Below are 23825 nucleotides of genomic sequence, written 5' to 3' on the forward strand. Positions count from 1 at the left end.
CTGCTCTCTTCCTCACACCATAAGGTGCTTATAGGCAGTTATCAGTGATAGTGTGAATACTATGTTTGGGTGAAGTGTGAATACGCCCTTTGGTTGAGCAAAGGGCTGTTTTAAGATTTCGCATGCATTTCCAGTTCAGTCCTTTTAACCACATCTCGATAATTCAATAATCCTCAGAAGGCTCCTGTTAGACCAGTACCCATCATCAGCTGTATGGAAGTCAGTGGAAACAAAAGTTAAAAGGAAAACAGTGGTGCTTTTAAAAGGTAATACAAAGGAATAGGATAGATAGATAATCTCACTCTATTTTACTCCTTGAGTAAATACTGCATTTTGTGGCATTTTGTTCTGTTTTGATGCCTTGAAGGCACTGAGTGATATTCAGTGTTTATTCAATTTCCAAAAGAATAATTGAATTCCAGGGTGGTGCTGCCGTGAACAACATGCTTGAGTAACTCCTGCAGAGCATGTTGTTAGTAGTCAGCCCTTGCACTGTTTTGCATTTGTATTGCTGTCCAGTGCAGCAAACAGCAAGAGCCTTGTTTGCTCAGCCTTTTATGGACTAGATAGAAAACTGTCAGCGTAAAAATTATTAATGCTGACTGTAATAGATACATGAAGTGGGACTGTGGAGTATCCAGTCTGTATTAAAATGAATAAAGGGAAGGGCAGATTCTAGAAGCCAAGATAAGGTGTCAAACCAATTCATGTTGAACTGTCAAGCTTACTACAGTGTTGCAGAGGCATTTTCTGAGTATGGGTATTTTCACTGTCCACATGAATAAATCCAGGTAACCCTTTGTGCAGTGTACATTATCAAATCTTCCACGTGTGCATTTGTATTCATGAATTACCATGTTTGCTGTTATGAATTAGGATTATGTGGAAAATTCAGTCCTAAAGGATGCAGTTTATAGAGAGATGAAGTGCTTAGCCTCATTTATGTTTGCCACCTAAGTCACTCAAATATATTACCTAAAATAAAGATGCCAAGTCTTGGAGAAGAAGAAAAAAAAAAAGGCATTAGTCATCAAGTCATTTTCATCTTTTTCATATTAATCAGCTGTTGTTTCCAAACTGATGTTTCTGCTCCTGTCACAAAAATCAGTGTGCGGGGGTTGGTGAGGGTTCTGTACACAAGGTCAAATGTGCTGAAGAGCGCTGTGCCTGTTTTAGCAGCAGATGGGTAATGTTACATGGATCTTAATTATTGAAATGAATCCTGACTTTTAGGAAATGCTCTCTCTTATTAGTGACATTATTGGCCACATGATAATGGTTCCGTTTTGTGGCACAGATGTGTTCATTTAGAAACACCTCGATTTTGTCCTTCTGGAGAAGAATGAGAATCACTGAAGTTTTCTGTGCTTTTTGTCCCTCCTCTCTGAGAAACCTTTTATACAGTATCGATGCTTTTCAAGGATAACTTGAAGTGTTTTGTTGTCCTTGAGAGGGAGATGTGTGCACGTTTGCAAGTAGCTTTTAAAACACCTCTGTAGCTGGTGGTCTGCAAGAATAATTTGAATAAGGGAAGCTGTGTTAGAAGCCTGGGCTTTTACAGAGCTCCTTTGATGCTGAGCATTTGTAGCTCCTCTGTAGCACAATAGCAAATGTTGCAGCAGATGATTACTTGAAACACACACATATATAATTATATAATTATAAAAAATAATTATAATTATATCATTATAATTATATATATATATATATAAAAATAATGTGTGTGTGTGTGTGTGTATATATATATATATATATATATATATAAAACGTGTGAATAGTATTTTATCTGTTTATTCACACTAACTTCTAAAACATATTAAATAGTTCCTTCTTTACTTCATTCAGCATATTCCTTCTCTCTCAGTCCACAGTGAGGAAACGCTCTAGAAGGAATGTAGAATGTTAATTGTGGTCTCCTATTCTTTCTTCTGTGATATTTAGTTACCTCTATCATCTTCACCCATGTCCCTACATTCCTGCTGTATTTTGTGCAAGGGTGTCTTATGATTCCTCTGGAATCATAGAATCATTTGAGTTGGAAGGGATCTCTTAAAGGCCATCTGGTCCAACCACCCTGCAGTGAACAGGGACACCCACAGGTAGATCAGGTTGCTCAGCATCCAGCCTGACCTTGGGTGTCTGCAGGGATGGGGCATCCACCACCTCTCTGGGCAGCCTGTGCCAGTGCCCTTACTGTAAAAGTCTTTTTCCTTAAATTAATTAAAATTTCCTTAATTAAAATAGCTCCAAGTTGTAAGGAGGGGAGGTAGTTGCCATGGGGAGCAGAAAGCATACAAGGAGCATAACTTCATGCCTGAAATACAGGAGTTTGAAGTTCTTGTCTGGTGTGTTGGAGACAGATTGCAGCAGAGAGCTCGGAAAACACCCTGACATCAGAAGTTAGGGCAGTACAGCAGAGAGCAATGCAGCGCCAGCTGGGGCATATTTTTCTATAACAACCAAGCATAATGAATGTTAAAACAGTTGAAGTTGGCCTCTTCTTGTGTGTTGCCACTGCAGTTTCTTTTCTCTTTTCCTCCTTCCATCCTCAGAAATTCACTTTTGTTGCTCTCTGCTCCTCAATATTTCAAGGCACACAGTAAAATCTTAGCCCTGCTGGAAGCTATATGTGTTTTATAATTTTCATTAATAGGGCTGGGTTTCATCTGAATGAAGTTACAGATTTGTGACTGAGCAGCAGGTATATCCTAGAGACGTCACTGGTTTCTGTTCCCTATATCCTGCTGGTGCTGCTGTCTCTGTGTTCACCCTGTCAGCAGTGTCGGAGAGAAAGTACTACTAAAACCATCTTCCTTTTGCTTATGGAGGTGGTTTGCTGCCCTCAGTCTGTTTGATGATGTGGAAGAGAGCTTTGGCCCAAGGGAGGCCAGGAGCAGCAGCTGTGCTGCTGCCAAGCTGGAGCTGAGCACAACTCCACACACTATTAACACAACTTTTCTTTGTCCATCAGCCAGTGCCCTGTTGGGTCTGGAAGGGAGTTTGGCACTTTTCACCGGACAGATGGCCTCTCAAAGGGATTCTGTGGCTGACAGATGTCTATCCCAAGAGATCAGTTTAGCTTTAGAACTGGCCCTGGGTTTCCTGAGCTTGAAAAGGCCTGTGTGAATTCTCCATCAAACAGCCTGCCCTGAGGCATTGTCATGCAGAATCACTTCTGTTGGCTTCTTAAATTGTGGGTAGAAAGTGACAACACTCACTGTTGCTGTAATTGACAAGAAAATAAAGAAAAAAGGCATTTAATCCCAAATGCCCTAGAATACCACTCTCCCCCGCCCCCTCATTTTATTCCTTTTTTTTCTTTTCCTGAGCAATTTGTTTTTAATATATTTGTAATAGTAGTCAGGCATGGGATAACAAGTGATACAGAGCAGGCAACAGCACCAGTTCAAAGAGTTTGTAGGCTTGGCTATTTGTTGCTCAGCACTATTTAGTGCAATGGGAATAGCAAGAGTACCGCCCCTCTCAGTACAAGAAGGGCACTGAGGTGGTGTGTGTCCAGGAAACGGCAGTGAGGCTGTGAAGGGAGTCTGGAGCACAGAACCTATGGGGAGTGGCTGAGGGAAATGAGATTGTTGAGTCTGGAGGAGGCTCACGGGAGACATCATCGCTCTCTACAGTTGCCTGAAAGGAGGTTGTGGTGAGTTGGAACCTGTTCTCCTGTGTAAATAGAGATAAGGGAAGGAGGTCCAAGTTGGATATTTGGAGATATTTCTTCTCAGGAAGGGTGGTGCTGCATTGCACAGGCTGCCCAGGGAGGTGGTGGAGTCACCATCCCTGTAGGTGTTTAAGAACCACATGGATGTGGCACTGAGGGACGTGGTTAATGGGCATGGTGGGGATGGGATGGCAGATGGACTACCTGATCTTAGTGGTCTTTCTGAACCTTGATGATTCTACGAAATTGTTTTAACAGAAGTGCACTGGTAGGGGTTTGTGCCCATCCTGTGCTCTTCACCCAGCTTGGTGCCCAGGGCTCTTGCAGGGCAGTTCTGCTCGCTCAGCAGTGGGTCTGGGCAAACTGCAGCATCAACAGGACATGGGGGGAACAGGGCTGGACCTTGGGGTATGGCTCATCCCTGTGTGGATGCGGCCCATCGGCACCTGTAGAAATATGAAAACCAGAAAAGGCCAGAGGGGACTGTTGGTGTGGAGCTTGTGTCTGCTTGTTTGTATGAAATGTGGCCATAAACATGCTCGAGGGTGCAAATAGTTCTTTAGCTTCCTTCTACCTAGTCAGTGTGGCATGTGAAATAAATTCTCCCTCTTTTCAGAAGTGTTTAATGCTGCCAGAGCTGCAGGAGACATGTGACCAGCAGAACTTCTCTTGAAACTAAATGACCTCCATTGAATCCTTCTCATGTCAAAACTCTTCTTCCAGCTAATTGATATTTTAGTATTTGCAATGACCGTATTTTAATGCATGACTTCATTGTGCAGATATGTGGAAGGAATCCTATGAACCGAACTGTGCTGTAACCCCGGAGCCTCTCACACTGCTTTAACACAGTTTTGTTCAGTGAAGTTTCTCTTTGAAGGAATGGTGAGGAATATTGCAGCATTGTTTGTTACAGAGTGCTAATATGAAATATGGATTGCTACTAATGCAGTCAAGATCAAACCATTATATATTTTTTCATGTTTTCACCAGATAAATCTATATGTTTAGAGATTTATCTCTTAATTTATACAAAAGTCCTTGTAACGTGATGTGACAGTGCTATTCAGTGGGAAATGTAAATGCACAAAAAGAACATTAATTTGTTCTGTATTTTTATATATACTTCTATATATGCAGAAATCAATGAAATAGGTTTTTTATGGGGATTTATATGTAGTGGGATTTATGACATTGAACATTTTTGGTTTCAAACTGTAGTAACTACATAAATGGGCCATTTAACTGCTTTTGTTAGAAATTCACCTTTACTTCTTTAGATTTAGCTCTCCAATTAAATGTGTTGAGAGTTTAAGCTGATGAAATTATTAAATTATTAGGTGAATTGTAAAATGCTTCATTAAAAAGCTGTTGCTGGCGAAGCAACTTGAAACATACATTATTTTAATCTGGTTTCTATTCAGTGTATTATAGCTAATATGTGGCTTTTTTCATCCTTGTTTTTGATAGTGTAAATTGTTGTGTAAGTAAATCCACAGGAGGGGAAGATTACTGGTATTTATTATTCTATTATTTTCTTTTTTGTTGGTTTTTTTTTTTTTTTTTTTTTTTTTTTTAGACAGTGAACTGTGTATCAAAAGCTAAGGAGATTGTTTTAATGATAAGCAAACATTAAGATCAGATGTGATACTCAAATAATGCCACCTGGATGAACCACTTTGAAGCATAAAATCATTGAAAATGAATCTGTGAAGTAGTTTATTTTGGGGTATAGAGATATCCATAGATTGAAAGGGAAAAACAAATGGTTCTGAAAGAGATGCTGTGTCCCAGTTGCGCTAGGTTGTCTACATCCATGAATCACTTGGAGGATCAGGGCTGCAAAGTCTACAAAATGTCAAACCAGAACAGACAAGGTCATCCACAAAATCCCATAATGGTTTTTAATATAGACAGAAACACAGAAAATGTTGCTACTTCAGTTCCAAGTGAGTATTCTTGCTCACAAACTAGGGAAGCTTTAAGGCAAGTACAGAATATCTTGTGTGGGGACTGAAAGCAATTGATGGTAAATAGAAGAAAATGGTCATTGATCTTCTATTCCCCTTTTTGTCCTCTCTTCTCTTGACTTCCCTTATCCCTTCTGAATGAGTAATCAGGTCATGCCAGGGGCAAGCTGGGTATCTCTGCAGACCAAGGCTGGCTTTCCAGCACTTTCAGATGGTTCATGACCCTGCTGGCTCAGCCCAAAGATTACCCCTGAGCCCTTCCCTCTCCTTACTGTGCAGCACCACTTCAGTGTCCCACCCAAGGCAGCAGTTTCTCTTTAGACATTTTCTCACTTGCTCTTTGTACCACATGAACTTTTCTGGTTTGCATACATCCAGAATTTTATGAGGTTACTCTTAGCCTCTATTACACCCAGGTAATGAACAGCAGAGTAGGTACTCTTAGTTAGTTGGGTACGATTTCCTTTTGAGGATGTGGAGATCTACAGAGCTGTGTCTCCCTGACATGGCAGATCTTTTCCTGGGTCTTTTCACTGTAATGTCTTCCTCTCTGGATCCATCAGTCTGGAGGGTTGGCTTTACAGTGGTATTCTCTGTTTCTGCTACACTGTAATTACAACTATATACTTGTATTACTCCAACAATACAGTAGTTAAGCACTGGAATAGGCTCTTCAGGGAGGTGGTTGAGTCACCATCCCTGGATGTATTTAAGAACCATTTGGATGTGGTGCTCAGGGCCATCATTTAGCAGAGGGTTGTTAGTTAGGGTAGTATGGTTACATTGTGGTTGGACTTGATGATCTTTAAGGTCTTTCCTAACTTGAGCAATTCTATGATACTATGATAAAAACTATTAATTTTTGATGGAATAATCCTGAAGGAAGTCCCAAATAAAATTTTGGCTAAAGTTGTGCTGGTAGCCCTTCAGGACCTTCCCATGCATCATGAACTTGTTCATAATTACATTTGAACCTCTGTTAAACCATATCTTCTGTGATTGAATTATTATTGTTCTCCCTAGAAAACACGTCTTTTGTTTTCCTTTGTGGAGTAAATAGGATGTGCTGATCTACAGCAAGGTGTGTCAACATGTGTGTGAGATTGCACATATTAATCTAAGCATAGATTTTCTATTAGATTCAATTTACTGCTAGTGCAATAAAACTGTCATCATATCAAATAATGTTTTATATACTTCAGCCATAACACAGTTCCATTACATTGGAAGTATATAATTTTTCCTTTGTTCCTTTATTCGTGAGTTATGAAAATTATCAAGTAATGCACATCATCATGCTGCTGCTTGCATTTTTCCAACAGACAAGTGATGATTTAGTCAGGGTACTTGGGGGCATCTAATTAGTTTCTCATTAGAAGGCTGTTCTGTAGAATGAAAAATGGTGCAATTTACTGCAGTAAGGATCTGAAATCTTTTTGTGAAAATTTGCACGACGAAATACTGGGGAAAAGCCAAAAATCTAAATTTACAAAGGGACAGAGAATCCCAAAGAACAAAACAACAACAAATGCCATCAGAAATAAACAATGTACAGCAGGTCTGAAAAGGTATCTGAGCTTTTGTGGATAGGTGTCCTACACAGCATTTATCTCTGCTGGAGCCCTCCGTTCTTCACTTCTCATTATCTGATGTGTTACATTAGGAGTGTGTTGAGTGATGTGACTGACATCTTCCACAGTTAGCGCTCACATATAATTAGATGCAATGCTGACAAGGACTCTGTGGCTTGCTATGGCTTCACAATAAGGTCTTTCCTTGTTTTGGGGTCAAATTTCAGTCATTAAAATGTTACTTGTATATCATTGGCTTCATCTCTTGGGTTAAATTGTTTTTTATACATACAGGATCTCAGAGAGAGTATTCTCTGGAAGTATTAAAAAATACTGAGGGTGTGACCTTGCGAAGGTGCCTGGCTCAGTTGCCCTATCCTGAAGTTCAGTGCTTACTACTGGTTCAATTTAATGATGACTTATTTTCCTGATGGGAGAATAATTTGAGTCATATTGTCCTCTAGTGGCTCATACAGATAACTGCCCTGCTGACCGAATCTCTTTGCCTTGTGTTTTTGTATCCTCTGACAATGTCTTCATAGAAGCTCTTTCAGAAGAAGATTGGTACAGTGATCAAATTGGCACCTTAATGACACTGTATCAAGTACAGACCTGTCTGTCTTCTATAATTATATGTTGTCTCTTTGAGAAACATATTTAAGATGATTCAAAATAACAAAGGACACTTGTGAGGAGACAATATACTGAAAATATGAATGCTGGAAATAAGTATATGCTACTTACTGACAGTAACAGAGTATTACCTCAGCCTGAGGTTTGTCATACAGGCTGAAGAAGAGATCCCATCCACAAAACAGATAGAGATTTCCTATGGATAAAGCGGAGCAGCACTCCTGCATTTCCTGGGCTGAACACTTGTTAACTGTGACAATGGCTTTTGCGCTGCAATGTCAAAGCTTCACCTTTCCTACAAAATGGTGAAGAAGTCATAAAATCACTAAGGTTGGAAAAGACCACTAAGATCGTCTAGTCCCAACCATCAACACACCCTCACCATGCCCACTGACCGCGTCTCCTAGTTAAACCATGTCACTCAGAGCGCCTGGGCACTTCATAGCCGGGCATCTGCCGCTGTGATGGAGGCATTTGCAAACAGAAGGGATCCTGAGGCAGGGAGAATAAGGCTATGGTGTTTTCCCTGACAAAATGCACACCTTCCATTAGAGAATTTGTCCTGGTTCTTGTTTGACCAAATACTGAGAGTAACAAGAAATGGAGTAGGCTCTGTAGAGATGGCCTTTATGTGTATAAAAGGAGCTGAAGTGCTGTAAGAGGCTCATATTTCCTACTTCAAAGATGAAGTAGGAGGGGAAACTTAATGGTGAAGAAATGTGGTTTCTGTTTACAATATGCCGTTTACAATAAAGGAAAGCAAAATGAGTATCTGAATCTTACAGAGTTACCTTCAGAGGATTTTGAAAGTGGTGTGCCATATTCTGTGTACCCAAAGTAATATCAGGATTCAGTAAAAGTCTTTGATTTGTGTCCTCCAACTCTGCCTTTTCCCTTCCCCCCTGTTGAAGAATCATTCCTTTTGACCACCAACATTGATGGCAGATACTGGGTGAGTAGCAGAGTAGCTTAATTCTGTTAGGCAGAGCTGTGCAGTCAGTGGTACCCATCAACAGCCTCTGACTTGCTCATATCCCCACACCTGGCAAGCACAGGTAAATGCTGCCACTGCAGATATGCCAGCAGAAACAGCATGTATGAGGGCAGCTCTGTGGTGTAAAATGCCTTCACCTTGTGAAATAATCTGTGGTGCCATTTGTAGAATTCACTCACAGGTTTGCTAAGTAGTGACGGGTGCAAGAATATTTGCAGAGTTGCTTTTATCTGATGCTCTGTGACTTCTTTGCTACTGGAGAGCCTGTAAACCAAAGACATGCTTCCCGTCAAGATTTCACAGTGCCTATTTGTTCTTTGTCTATGGAACCCACTCATTGGTTCTGTTATTCTTTGTTTCTCTCTCAGTTCAGGAACTGCATTTGCTAATAGGAAAATGAAAATGGTGACGCTGTGTGTTCCAGACACCTTGCAATCCTGCCCCATGCAGCAAGGCTTGGGTCGGTTTTGGGGCATTGCTGTGCAGCCCGCTGCATGGCAAGTCCCCCCAGCTGCCCATGCTTCTCATTAGCGCCTGCAGATATGAGTATGCACATGGGTCTTGCTCAGTAGCAGATGTCTTTACAGAACAGATGCCGTTATTCATTGCTTTGCTGTATGAATGTAGAGAGTATCTTTCGATGGAAAGCGGGTGGTAATTTTATTTAGATTCAACAGAGTCTCTGAGCAATGAAACTAATGAGATGATAAAGCCTTGCCAGGCTTACCATTTCAATAAACATCTAATCTGGAAAATGTTTTAATCGGGCTTCCCTATCAGATGTTCTCATTACTGCGCTGCCGGCGCTCACCGGAAGGTTTGCTTTTGCCCCGGATCAATTACAGTTTTGATTTGCATGTTGAAGTCCTTTCTATTTGGGGTTTACTTTTTTGTTGGACTTCTTCTGAAGGTACCTTCAGTCGCTAGAAGGGCTGTGCACCAATGGTAACGCTCTTGCATTTTCTCTTGCCAGAATAATGAGATGGTGGAACTGCAGAGGATACGAATGAAGGACGAAATTCGCGAGTACAAGTTTCGGGAGGCGAGGCTTCTGCAGGACTATACCGAACTTGAAGAAGAAAATATCACTCTGCAGAAGCTGGTATCCACGCTGAAACAGAACCAAGTAAGTGTCGGGAGATACTAGGTACTGTGCTGGGAAATGACACTATTTTCTCAGGTTTCCACAATGTGATCCAGCAGGGCTTTTTGATAGAAGTTTCTTTGTTTGGCAGTTTGTTGTTACTCTTTGGTTAGATTTTTACTTGACACTTACTCATCCTGCAGCAGCGTTACTGGCCGTTTTTGACATACGGTGAGGCCCTTTCCTCATTTTTAGGAAAACTGAGGGACTGTTTCTTTGCAGAACTTTCTAACAGTGCGATCACTGTTACCATAGCCAAGGCTGCATCTTTTTCCTTCCTGTGTTTCCTCCCATCTCTCTGCACACTGACCTCTATGCCCAGCAGCAGATGTAGGTCGGCCACCATTTCCTCTCACTTTGTTTCCCTTGCTCTGCTTCCTCTTCTAAGTGGAGAAAAGAGGACATCATCTACTCCATTTTTTATTTCTATTTTGTTTTTCCTTTTCCCTGGGTTCTGCTGTTGCTCTCTGCTCAGCAATGCTAACCAACAAGTTTGACAAGCTCCAAAAATAGACAAAGAGATGTCAGGTACTCCTAGTTTGTCTTTCATGTTTTCCCCGTGGCAGTGAGGTACAGCTGACAGCAAAGCAGTGTGCTGTATTACTTGCTGCAGTGCAGAGCGTGCCCCCAGGAGCCACCATAAATCACAGCCCCATTAAGTCAAGATGCAAACAGCAGCCGGGTCTGCCCTCTCTCCCTTATAAAGCACAGCTTCCTTGGCTGCTGGGTATAAATACTGCTGAGGAAGTAATCACAAACACAGTTGTCTTTTAAATTGAACAGAAGAAATTTGTTTTCATGTCAGAAAACTGAGTTTGCCATGATAAATAAGTAAGCATCCAAGCTGGAGGATGAATGTTTCTTTTAGACACTTCCCAGACCAATGTAACACTACATGCAGGAAGAGCATTTTCCCAACTTCCACCAAATTGCAGTAGCACTGCTCTGCAGCCCCCGCATTACGTCCCAGCATAGCAAACAGTTCCATTAGGGCTTTTAACAGATAGCTAAGGCTGCCAGTTTCTCATGGCAGCTTGTTAGCCACGCTTACTTATTCCTGCAGGAATATGCAGTACTATTTCATCTATCTTTGCTGTTCTACCCTGCTAGCTGAAATGCAATTGAAACGTTTAGAACAATGGAGCAGAGCCACAGGGAATGCACAGGTAATGTAAGTGAGTGTGGTGTTCCCTTATTTATGAAGACCCAGGCTTTCATGCTCCTAGCACTGAATTTCTAGCAGCTCATTTTTGTGTCAGAGTTATTTACCAAGCCAGCAAATTCCCTCATTGAGGGAGGCATATATTTTTTCCTTACCAAGCTTGTAAAAGGCATTTTTTGCAGGAAAAAAATAGAAAAGACCACTTTACAGGCCATCCTAGTTTCTGACAGAATAAAATCTGTTTGCCAGTGTTTGTATTTGTTGTAATACTTCATTCTTAATGGAACCAAATGCTGGAATGTGGGGAGAATATGGTCAGTATTTCTTCTTTGACCAAACCATTAAATTGTTTCATCCAGTATGGAGAATTTTTGGCATTTAGAAATTAAAAAGTGGATCTTAGAGTTTAAAGGGATTGTATGAATAGTTTGCTGTTTAATTCTTAAAACTAAATACCTGTTGAATAAAGGAGAATCTCATTTAACACCGAGAGCTGAGACTATCCTGCAGTTTCTGTCCCTTCCTTCAATATTTTTGAACACTAGGAAGACATCCAGACTCTTTAGAATATCCATGCCTGAATGACTTTACGTCTGGTAAGTATTTAGGTACAAAGTAATCTGCAGAGCACTTGCCATTAATAAATCAGATTACAATAACCTCAGATCTATACATACCATGATATACCAATGTTGCTTATGGTAATTCATAATACAGGCAAACCTGCATGAAGTATGAGGGCTAATCCAAAAGTAATGCCACATATTTTATTATGTTGGCCCACGATCTCAGAGGCGATTGTTGTTGGTATAGTAGTAGAGCTTGAACCTTCCCAACAATATTCCATTACACTTTGTTGCTGTGTGACAGGTGGTAGCAGAGGGGCAGTCTGGCAGAATGACATCTGACATGGAAGTATGTATAAAGCAAAAATGTGCCACTGAATTCCTCCATGAGGAAAAAATGGCACTCACTGATATTCATCAATGCTTGCTGAATATTTATGGAGACCAAACAGGGGATGTGAGCACAGTGAGGTGATGGGTGCTGAGTTTCAGGAGCAGTGACATCAAAGTGAAAGACAAGCTGTGTTCTGGATGGCTGTGCAGATTTTTATGAGCTCAGTATGCAGCCTGATGTTCACTTCTGGCAAAAATGCACAGCTAATGGTGGTGTCTGTGATGAAAGATAGTGTTTTGGAGCTGAGAATGTGCTCTGTCAAGTAGTGTTACTGTGCTCTTTGTATCTGTTTTAGTTTCCATGGAAATAAATAGGAGGCAGTACTTTTGGAGCCACCTAAGCACACTGTTTATAGTCATGTTACTATAGAACAACTATAGAACTGTAGTTAGAAAAAATTGTAATGTTCCCTGATTCTCTCATGCTGAAAAAAATGAGCAGTGGAATCTTCAACAGAACTCTACACACATTTTCTATGGGGACAATTCTTTGCAGCTGCAGGCAATTTGTGGTATTTCATGTTGCATTTCCTGTAGCACTTATTTCAACAGGGCTGATAAGTGGCAGGTTTTCATGACTCAAGTTTTAGTATTATGAATGTTCTTTGTCTTGTCTAATTCAGGTTGAATACGAAGGCTTAAAGCATGAGATTAAACGATTTGAGGAGGAGACAGTATTGCTTAATAGTCAGCTAGAAGATGCCATCCGGCTGAAGGAGATTGCTGAGCATCAGCTGGAGGAAGCTCTGGAAACTTTAAAAAATGAAAGGGAGCAAAAGAACAATCTGAGAAAGGAACTTTCCCAGTACATCAACCTCAATGATAGTATGTACAATAACCATATTAATATATCAGTAGATGGATTAAAGTTTGCAGAAGATACAAGTGAGCCCAACAATGATGACAAAATGAATGGACATATCCATGGGTCTCTTGTGAAACTTAATGGTGACTACCGAACTCCCACGAGTAGGAAAGGAGAATCTCTGCACCCTGTCTCTGACCTCTTCAGTGAGCTCAACATATCAGAAATACAGAAACTGAAGCAGCAATTGATGCAGGTAAGAGTTTCATTTTATGTCCTAAAGCTTTTGGATACGCAGCATATGTACTCCACTGCCAGCTTTTGCATTGACCTTAGCTTCCTTCAGTGATGTTCTTGGCTATGTCACATCTCAGACTTTTGCTTTGGAGTTCCTTCATATTCAGGTTTTGCTGAAAATAACCCAAAAAGACAGTATTCCTGTCTGCACGGAGTTGGTATGAGCTGAGCTGATGTTTAATGGGTAGAGGAGAAATAATGTAGGTACTGTAGTTGCAGATAGTTGGATTCTCTTCTGTTTAGTAAGGGGAGATGTCTCTGAGGTTGCAAATGGAATCAAGTACTCTTCAGTATGACCAAAGCTATCTAGAAAAAGAAATAGCACTGAAATACAGACTTACCAATAAATGCAGTTTGAACAAGATTTGAGCACCAAGAGAGAACAAAAGGAGAGGAGCATTTCTTTTAATTTAGCGTTAGAATCATAGAATATCCCAAGTTGGAAGGGACCCACAAGGATCATCAAACTCAGCTCCTGGACCCACACAGCACCACCAAAGCATCCACACAGCACCCAAACCCTATGTTTGACAATATTGTCCAAATGCTCCTCGAACAACTGAGAAGAACTGTTCCAGTATTACAATAGAATCTGTATGTTTATTTTGGTCGTATATTAAGTTGAATAAAGATTGATATATTCCTATGCATTTATGCATATGTTGTATACATATGCTTGTTACGTGCACCTTTTGATTTCATTCAGAAATACAGTGCTAAGAAATATTTGGCTTCAGAAAAAAATCTTCTAAATATTCACATTTTAATATGCATCTCAATTATTTTCAACCATAATTTACAAGTAAGTAAATGCAAAATAAATACGTAGCAAAATATGCTTGAAAATGAAAAAAACACAACTTTCTGTCTGTGTTTTGTCTTGTTTTATTGAAAACTGAGCATGATGAATCAGCAAACTACTTGAAAGTAACTGCAAATGCTTTTTGTCACCTCTGATTTTAACATCATTATTTTTTGTATACTTCCTTAACATACAGTCAGCCTTCTGATGCTCACTAGCTGCCCTAGGACCCTAGAAGGAGCCTAGAAAACAAATACAACCATCTTTTTTGGTCTCAATGTTTTGTTGAGCCTCAGCAAACTTGAACAAAATGCCTTTAACATCATTCAGCAGTGTAAGGATGTTGACAGGGTTGAAAAAGAGAGACAGGCCTAGCAGGATGCTTCTATTTAGATACTGGGAAGGCTTGCTGCAAGCTGCTGATGTTTTCTCTTTTTAAAGCAATCATCTGCTCTATTAGGTTGTCTCAACTCACCTTGAGTCACACAAATTAACTGTGAAAAATTCCTCCAAAAATTTTCTCACAATAAATGGGAGATTTAATTGGGTTCAAGCTGACAAAAGGTAATTCTTCAAGAAAATTGGTTTTTTTTTCCTCCTTAGCAATTTCTTTGCCATGTGGCATTCAAACAGTTATATCTCAACATTTGGCATATGCTCCTCTCATTTACTCAAAGGAGATGTACTGTGATGGATAGAGCTTCTGAAGATGACCCTCTCTTGGGAAGTATGCTTATGTCATTAGGAGAGCGGGCTCCTTTTTTGAGAGAATCAAACATTTCCCTTTTGTACCTGTTTGTGGCAAGTTTTTCACTCCGCAAGCTCAAAAAGAAACATGTACCAGAAGAGCTAGCGTGATAGGCTAAGTTCCTCTTGCAACTTTGGGATGCTAGCGCTGTGTTCTGTGTTGGCTCCTAGAAGAGATAAACGATAAATAGCAATGATAAAATTGGCTTTCAGTACTGCAGACTATCAAACAAATTGGAAGGAAGTCTCCTCTAGCTGAGATCTTTGAAAGGAAGAATGCATTTCAAAATGGGTACAACTGCTTTTGAATTGCTTTTATTTTCACTTTAAGATTGTGGCATGGATAATTTCTGCAGCTGCTAATTTCATCAACAAACAAACAGACTGACTGAAAAATGTGGTACTCTATTCCCAGAATTTTCCTCTATGTGGAAATAAAAATAGGTCGCAAACATGAAATACAGTTTCTGACCTTAGAAACAGCAGAGCTATTACTATTCAGAAGGAGTACTCCAAGTGCAGTTGGAGCTTTGTTCTTTTCTCCTTGGAAGTAGGAGCACGTATTGTTCATCAAACAGAAGTGGATTAGCTTCATCCATAATTACTGGACTAGGATGAATAAAATTCAGTAGGTCTGTGTGTTTCATTTCACCTACTGTCCAGGCTGGCAGATGGGTTTTAAATTTGTGTATTTTCTCTGGAAACAATCCTTTCTGTTTGAAAGAAGTATTTGTTCCCACAAGCCATTTACGTTCAGCAGAAAAATGGCCATAAATGTATCTACTATCTCTGATGTAGTTTTTCTTCATGATGGCTGAGATCAATAATCCATCAGTTTCAGTTCTGTCTGATGAAATTAGGCAGACTCTGCAACAGAGTGCCTCTTTAACACCAAGGTGCTTAATGGAAGGCCTGCTCTTTGGTAATGCAGGCTAAAGGCAGATGGGGGCAGCAAGTAGGCAACGGTTGTATTGATGATGTACTCATTGCCCTCTGCTGTCTTCCTCCGTGCTACAGCACAGGCTATGCAGTGCCTACGTGGAGCTGCCTTTATCTAAAGAGGCTAATATTTTTTGGATCATAAAATAATGATGAGCTTTCACCCTGTTTTTTCTTCTTGAGTCATCAGTCACCTGTACATAAAAAATAATATATGAGGACAATTTTGAGATGTTTTTAATGTGGCTTCTGTTTTCATCCTTACAATATTTACCTGCAGTCCCTTGCAGGTTGTAATTGAAACCGTGTTTTGAAAGCCTGTCTGTAAAACCAAGGGATCATCGTAAGTCTAATACTTTGGTATTTCTGAGCAGCAGCCACTGCTTGAAATCCTTGGTATGAGATAATAGGAGTTTGAACCACTGCTTGGAACATTTTGTGAGATGGTGTTGCTATCCTCAGAGTATCTAAAAGGCTTTGCTCTTCCGTCACTGAGTTTCATGGTGGCTGTTTTGACTCTTCCAAATGCTGCCTGGAGGGATGCTGATAGAGAAGGCAGTGCTTTTTTAAGGGTACTTCAGAAGGGACAGCTTTGATTTCTCTGAATTAGCAATTCAGCCACTCACAGTGGAAGTGTGGAACACGACATTTTGTCTGCGTGTATAAACATTGGGCTGAAATACCACAGCAGTGAGAGAGAAAAAGCAGTCAGCCTAATAGGCTCTGGATCCTACTGCAGAAGCCATGAGAGCAAGAAGCATCCTGTATCATCTGCTTCCCAATTCACAGCTCAGAAAAGGAAAAAGGCAGAGAAAATAAAAGTAAAAAGAAGTTGGAGTACTGTGCTAAAATTATAAAGAGATTCATTCAGAGCTATTATCATAAGTAATGAACATCTGAGCAGATCAAACATTACGTTTTTCTTGATTGCTTGCTTCAAGATGTGGTCTATTCAAACTTCAAAAAGGGTCCTTCAGGACCTCTTCTTCTTTTCAACATCCTTATTTCTCTGTGGATATTCAGTGAGGAACTTACTAGGTCAGAATCAGTGGACTGTTAGTTACAATGATGCAGTTACGCCTATTAAATTTCAGAGAACATACGTCTTGATCAATCCAGTATCATTACTCTTGCTGACTACCCTTAGTGCTTGGGCACTCATTCTTCAGTGAGCAATGTGTAAAATTGTGACCTAACAATGCTGCAAATGGTAGCACAGTTTTATGATTTAGGGGTATACATTCAATATTATGTCTTTTGGAACCCCTCATGATGTATATGCAGAGTGTGGGAGTGGATGTAGTGAATGTGTCTGGCAAATGTTTGGTGTTGAGCAGAAAAACACAGGTAGGACAAGATGCCAGGTGTTTTACTTTGCCTCTGTTGCAGGTGGAAAGAGAAAAGGCCATTCTCCTGGCCAACCTGCAGGAATCTCAGACGCAGCTGGAGCACACCAAAGGAGCCCTGACTGAACAACATGAGCGAGTCCACAGGCTTACAGAGCACGTCAACGCCATGAGGGGTCTGCAGAGCAACAAGGAGCTGAAAGCAGAGCATGACTGTGAGAAGGGGCGAGACCCCAGTGAGGAAGCACATGACTACGAAGTGGATATCAATGGTTTGGAGATCCTAGAATGTAAATACAAAGTAGCTGTTACGGAAGTGATAGACCTTAAAGCAGAAATCAAAGCCTTAAAGGAGAAATATAATAATTCTGTGGAAAACTACACTGAAGAGAAGGCCAAGTATGAGAGCAGAATCCAGACTTATGATGAACAGGTGACAAGCCTAGAGAAGTCAACCAAGGAAAGCCAGGAAAAGATGGTGCACATGGAAAAGGAATTGCAAAGGATGACAAGCATAGCGAATGAAAACCACAATACCCTCAACACCGCCCAAGACGAGCTGGTAACGTTTAGTGAGGAGCTGGCTCAGCTCTACCATCACGTCTGCCTGTGCAACAATGAGACTCCTAACAGGGTCATGTTGGACTATTACAGGCAGAGCAGAGTTACCCGCAGTGGCAGCCTGAAAGGCCCGGATGACCCACGGGGTCTTCTTTCCCCGCGGCTTGCCAGAAGGGGAATGGCATCACCTGTAGAAGCCAGGACTCCGACTGAGCAGGTGACAAAAGAGGCCGCAGAGCCTGGCAAGGATCAAAGCCCAACGAAAACACCTACAATTTCCCCTGTCATCACTGCCCCTCCTTCCTCCCCGGTCTCCGACAGCAGTGACATTCGCAAAGAGCCAATGAACATCTACAACCTCAATGCCATAATAAGGGACCAAATCAAGCATTTGCAGAAAGCTGTAGATCGGTCACTGCAGCTGTCGCGTCAGCGTGCTGCAGCCCGAGAGCTGGCACCCATGATTGATAAAGACAAGGAGGCCTTAATGGAAGAGATTCTGAAACTGAAATCCCTCCTGAGTACGAAGCGGGAGCAGATAGCAACCCTGAGAGCAGTGCTGAAAGCCAACAAGCAGGTAAGGTGCCAATAAAACAGGCGGTCGGGAGTGTCTGTTATTTATACAGGTCACTTGGCAAGCTTTCTCAAGAAATTTTTGGAGGAGAGGTTTCACTCACAGGTTACCGAGCCTTTCACTGTATCACAGTGAGGGAAGGCCTTTCTGCCCTAACACCCCTAAGCTTTTCAGCTCTGTGTTTTCTAGCACCTGTTCTTCTCTATAGCACTCAACAGGCCCACAAATCTTGAATGCCCACCAGCAAATTTAAGGGCATTTCAAACAAATATTGCAAAGCTAAAGCACACCTCAGGAGGAGAATGGCAGATGTGAAAGAGTGAGCGGTCACTTTGGACTGAACAGAAGCTGGACATTTCTGTGATAAAACACAGGGTGAAATGCAGAGTAATTTTCTTTACAGGTCGCTGGCAATTTTTAGAAAGATTTATGTTTTATTCTTATAACTTTTTTGCATTGATGTGATTAATAGATTCCAGGTCTGCAAGCAATTTAGAAGTTGTGTGTAAGCATGAAATTGTATTTACTACAGTTAGTCCCCTTATGCTCCAAATTAAGTCTGAATGTAAGAGGCTGCAAGGACAGTCGCCCAGGGCTTTTCCCATCTTTGAAAGTGCTGTGGTCACCACATGGGGGCACAAGTGCTGGCTAATGGAGTGGGATCCCATTTTCCAATGACAGTGATAGGATTTCTGTGTTAAAATTTCCAATAGTCAGGTAATCTGAAGTTAAGATTCAAATGTAATTGATGTTTGGATCTGCAACTTCATTTCTCAGTACTGGGGATTTTTAAATTGCAGCTATATTTCAATGTATGTTGAGTCTTTTATAGCATTTCCTCCCTCTCTGCAACACAACACATTAAACATTAATTCAATTAATCAAGTACCATGCCTAGCAAAGCAATAATAACCCTGAGCAATTATAGGAGGATTTTCCATGTAATTAAGATGTAATTGAAGTATGTGGCTTTAGGTTCCAAATTAAAGACTTTTTTCATTAGCATAGAGCTATCACTTATTTAGTGATACTAGAAAAGAATGTTGCTAAGTCCTACTCTCTTTATAGTGTTTTTTATTATCATTACTGTTGGTAGGGGAGAAATTGCAGGCCAGTCAGTGAGATCCATCCCATTATATCCATTAAACCCAACGCTAAACTCCTGGTGCTCACTCACTGGTTGAGCGTCTCAGGCTCACGATCTCCCCATCGCTGTTGCTCTGATATATTTCCACATAAAGCGGTTACCGACCTGTTGTTTTTGATGTACTGTACCATGAAACAGGAGGGCAATGTTTCTTAGAGCACGTTCACTCTGTCCTGTACTTGGCTCTCCCTCCTCCCTGCACACCTGTCTTATCTTGTTCCTCTACTCGATCCTACCCATGTCAAAACTCCCCACTGGTGGAAGAAAAACGATCTACCCCTGTCAGTGCTCACTGAACTAGTGGAAGAGAAACGACTCACCTGACTGCTTCACTGCTTCATGAGAGGTTCAGTAAAAGCCAACACTACATACAGGAAATGTTGGACCCACAGCAAAGGCCTACATCACATACCAGAGGTACTTCACTGCAAAACCATAATCTACCTCTCACAGTTCTGCTGTGTTGTAGCAGTGCTACCAGCCTCTGCTGATGTGTCCCAAGAACCCAAAGCACATCTCATATTCAGGAAATGTGAGTCAAGATTAATTCCCTTGAGTTCCTCCCTCCAAAACAAAGCTTTTAAGCACAAATGGTTGGGAATATTTTTCCTCAGTTTGTTCTGTTTAGATGAGCCTACAGAGGACATCTGGTTCGGGTTTTTGCATTTTCTCTAAAGCCACAAAAGAGCATCGTAGAATCATGAAATGGTTTGGGTTGGAAGGGACCTTAAAGCCCACCCAGCCCCAACCCCCTGCCATTGGCAGGGCTACCACCCAGCAGCTTGGGCTGCCCAGGGTCCCATCCAGCCTGGCCCTGAGCATCTCCAGGGATGGGGCATCTACAGCTCCCTGGGCAGCTGTGCCAGGGCCTCACTGCCCTCTAAGTACAGAATTTCTTCTTAACATCTAACCTGAACGTTCCCCTTTTTAGTTTAAAGCCATTCTCCCTTACCCTTTCATTATTAGACTGTATAAAAAGTCAGTTTCCTTCCCTCTCATAAAATCCCTTCAAGTGCTGGAAGACTCCTCCTTTTCTTCTACAAGCTAAACAAGGCCAGTGAAGCTGATGTTTTCATGCAGTTGTGTCTTTTCATGCTGTATGTTGTGCTCTGAGGCACTGCAAGTGCTCAGAGGAGCACTGGGGGCTCTGGTGGGGGCATTGAGCTGAGCAGCTGGATGTGTCCCCTCTTGTCCTTGGAAGTGTTCAAGACCAGGTTGGATGGGGCCCTGGGCAACCTGATCTAGTAAAGGTGTATGTTTGGTGGCCCTGCCAGGCAGGGGGGTCTGCCTGGCAGGGCCACCAAATGATCCTTGAGGTCCCTTCCAACCCGGGTCATTCTGTGATTCTGTGATTCTGTGTCCCAGCTGCCACAGGTGCCAGCTCAGCTCCTGGCCTGCTTTGTGGAAATGCTGCCACAAAGAGCTGTGATTGTGCTGGTAGTGCAACCAGCAAGGATATTGAGGTGATTTTCTGGTTTGAATAATGCCAGAAAGCAAAATGAGCACAATCAAATACACTGAAAAATGGCAGTGTCTTCCTAGAGCGTTCCACCGTTCAGATCTGGATGGGGAGATCAGCAGCAGAGCCCTGGATCTTGTATTCGGAGGTGTTTATCGATAACGAACTCACACCCTTAATCAGGGAAGCATTGGTGCCATCTGGTGACCACCTCAAGTATTGCGGCATCACCTAAATGAACAGCTTTCCCAGCCATATGCTACGTTGCTGCGTGCTGCCATCCTGTGTTATCTAGGTACAGAGACACATGGTTCAGCAGAAGAAAAAAGCAACGAACCTGAGCTGTGTTCACTTCTCTTCACAGTAAGTTACCCAGTTGCAGGAAAGCACTGAAGGGCTCTCTCTTTCTCCTTCTGTTTCAGTGGGCCCAGCAGTGTGGCAGTGCAGTCAGAGCTTTTAAATCCTTAACAGCATGCAGTAAATGTTTGTACCTGACAACCCATTGCCTAGCTCAACTCATTTGGCAATATCTAATTCTAAAGTCTTTTTATTCTAGCTATGTTTTCTTTCAAAACATTTTCAAATCAACATTTTAGTGTTAGGCTGGGCCAGAAGTAGAAGACAGCGAACACTGTAACCCGGAAAAGAAGCTGAGATTTGCTATAGGACTCTGCAAACTTAAGGCCTAGGAAATTGATTATTAAACAAATCAACAGTTCGAGATAGGAAGTCACAACATCTTGTTGGCTTGCTTGCTTTATTTCGTCGTGATGTATGTGTCTATTTGTAGCCATAATTGCTATGTCAGCACCAGTTTAGTGGAGCAAACCCAAGTAGCTTTAGCATTAACAAGGAGAATAAATTGTAAAGTAATATGAAATTAATTATATAATACCTTTTGGGACTAGTTCAATTGTGGTTTTGATTTTGGTCTCTAACAACATACAGAAAGCAGAGCTGCCTATGAGAGAAATTTAATTTAAATTCCAGTTGAAAAATGATTGGATGTTTTTGCAAGTAAATAGTTGCATGGGAAGGAGCTGAGTCAGCAAGACCTTCACGTTTGTATTGACAGTAACTGTGATGCTTGCAGCTTCCATAACTGAGATACCTGTAAAGTTCAGAAGACATAATTGAATTACCCCGGATATGCAATATCTGATCCATACACAAAAGCTCAGATGTCATACAGACATTGTGCAGTGGATTTTGTCCAGTGAGGCTGGTGGAAAGATTGAGTACCACATTTGATTTCTGCGCTCAAATGGCGGGTGGCTGTTATCCCTTCTTGTACCTACCACTGTAGCAGTTAATATTCTTTTTGCAGCTATTTTTTTTTCACTTGGTTTGCTTTTTCTACTCTTTATATAAAGTAAATGAGAGTGAGTCTTCCTAGGATATGGAATATAGAGAAAATGAGGTTTGTTCACAGGTTTCTTGAAGGCAACCTTTAGGAAGCTGAATTTGGGCACGCTTCTATTCTGTCAGGATAAGGAAGGGCATGGAAACCAACATGATTCATTAGATGTAGTCTTGGAGATTGGCAGTGAGGAAAAGCAAACAATTTTTTGCTACAGTTGCTGCTGGAAGAAGCACAACATGAAGCTGTGGCTTCAGTTGGCTATGTTCCTGGGCATGCCTAGCAGTGCAATGGAGGGGACCAGATGCTTGGGTACCTCTGAAAGAGGGCATCCAATTGCCTTTTTTCTCCTCATCCATGCTCCTTTTTGCACATCCTGACTCTGAGGTACCTCAGGCTCATTTTCTGCCTTCTTGGCTCCCCAGACCAACTCACTGCAAGCAGAGAAGAAAACCATCCGGCGTGCAAAAGGTATGGTTGGGGAAAAGCTGGGTAATTATTCTTTCAGTGGCAGCTAGCCAATATAGATTGACTTAGCTACTTCACATCCTTAGAGCCGAGGAGTCTGATAGCAGTCAGCTTTGGTCAGCATCCAGGTCCCAAACTGATGAGCTCTGGGTAACCTGAGATGTGCATAGTCTGAAGCCCACCAGCTCTTGTGAGGACTGATGGTGAGAGATGAGCGTTGCTTGAAAGCGATGCCCTTCTGCTTTGTTGTCCCTGGCTGCCTGGCTTCAGGTTTCTAGCAGAATCCCTCTCTGCTTTTTCCCCCTTTCTTTATCTTGCCTACTAAAAACACATTTTTCTTAGTTTTGTATACTTTGTTGATACTGAACTTGTGCCATCCATTCTTCACTGCTCTTCATGAAATTCTCTGGTACAGGATATTTTCCCCTTCAGTCTCTACTAGGACAGGGAGAGAATTTTGCTTACGAAGAGTAACTGGAAGTTCAAGATGGAAAGGGACTGATTTCCTTTAACTATTTCAGTCTAGTACTTGCACACAGTTTCCATGATATGTGGAAATACTGGGTTTACAGGGAATACGTATTCCCAATGCTGAAACAGTTAAACAAATCTTATTTTTTGAGAAGTCTCACATTAGGTGGAAGAACACATATCTTTTAGTCATTTTCATTCCTAAGGAAAGGAAAAAAATCTCTACATTAATTCTGTATTTGAACTGTCATATATAAAGAACCGGACACTGGATTTCTCTTGTATAACAAAGACCTTTGAATTCCAGCTTTGGGGCCAAACTTAGTTTGACCTATAAATCCTAGCTCTGCTCTCATGAATCATTTCTGCCTCATTAGAGACCTGAAGATTTGTGAGTAAATCTGATTTAATCATGCTTGTTAAGTAGGAATTTGTCCCTCACAGAATCACAGAATCACAGAATTATCAAGGTTGGAAAAGACCTAGAAGATCATCTAGTCCAACCATTACCAATACTTCCAGGCTAAATCATTTTCCTCAGCACCACATCCAGGCGTTTCTTGAACACTCCCTCGACTCACTATGTCTGCATTTCCTTTTAAAAAAGCTTTATTAAACATTATTAATCTTTCTTCTCCATGTTAATTTACATGTATGTTTTTACTCATGCCTGAAAATGCAGAAAGCTGATGATTTCTGCTTTGTCCTGACAGGGCACAGGGTGGTGTTGAGCATCATAC

General features: G+C 41.3%; 1 protein-coding gene across 9 annotated transcripts in view; it reads left to right on the forward strand.

Moving 5' to 3' along the window:
* BICD1 (BICD cargo adaptor 1) overlaps positions 1 to 23825 on the forward strand; it is a 194506-nt gene that overhangs the window by 142749 nt on the left and 27932 nt on the right. For 6 of the 9 annotated variants that reach the window (XM_032445530.1, XM_032445531.1, XM_032445533.1 and 3 more), the window contains exons 3-5: positions 9818 to 9970; positions 12700 to 13170; positions 17089 to 18183. In XM_032445530.1, coding sequence (XP_032301421.1) covers positions 9818 to 9970; positions 12700 to 13170; positions 17089 to 18183 — 1719 coding nt within the window. The remainder of the gene's footprint in view (positions 1 to 9817; positions 9971 to 12699; positions 13171 to 17088; positions 18184 to 23825) is intronic. The other 3 variants (XM_015866227.1, XM_015866217.2, XM_015866247.2) reach the window with 1 other exon arrangement.

The sequence above is a fragment of the Coturnix japonica genome, chromosome 1 (genome assembly GCF_001577835.2).
Source record: "Coturnix japonica isolate 7356 chromosome 1, Coturnix japonica 2.1, whole genome shotgun sequence".
Lineage (NCBI taxonomy): Eukaryota > Metazoa > Chordata > Aves > Galliformes > Phasianidae > Coturnix > Coturnix japonica.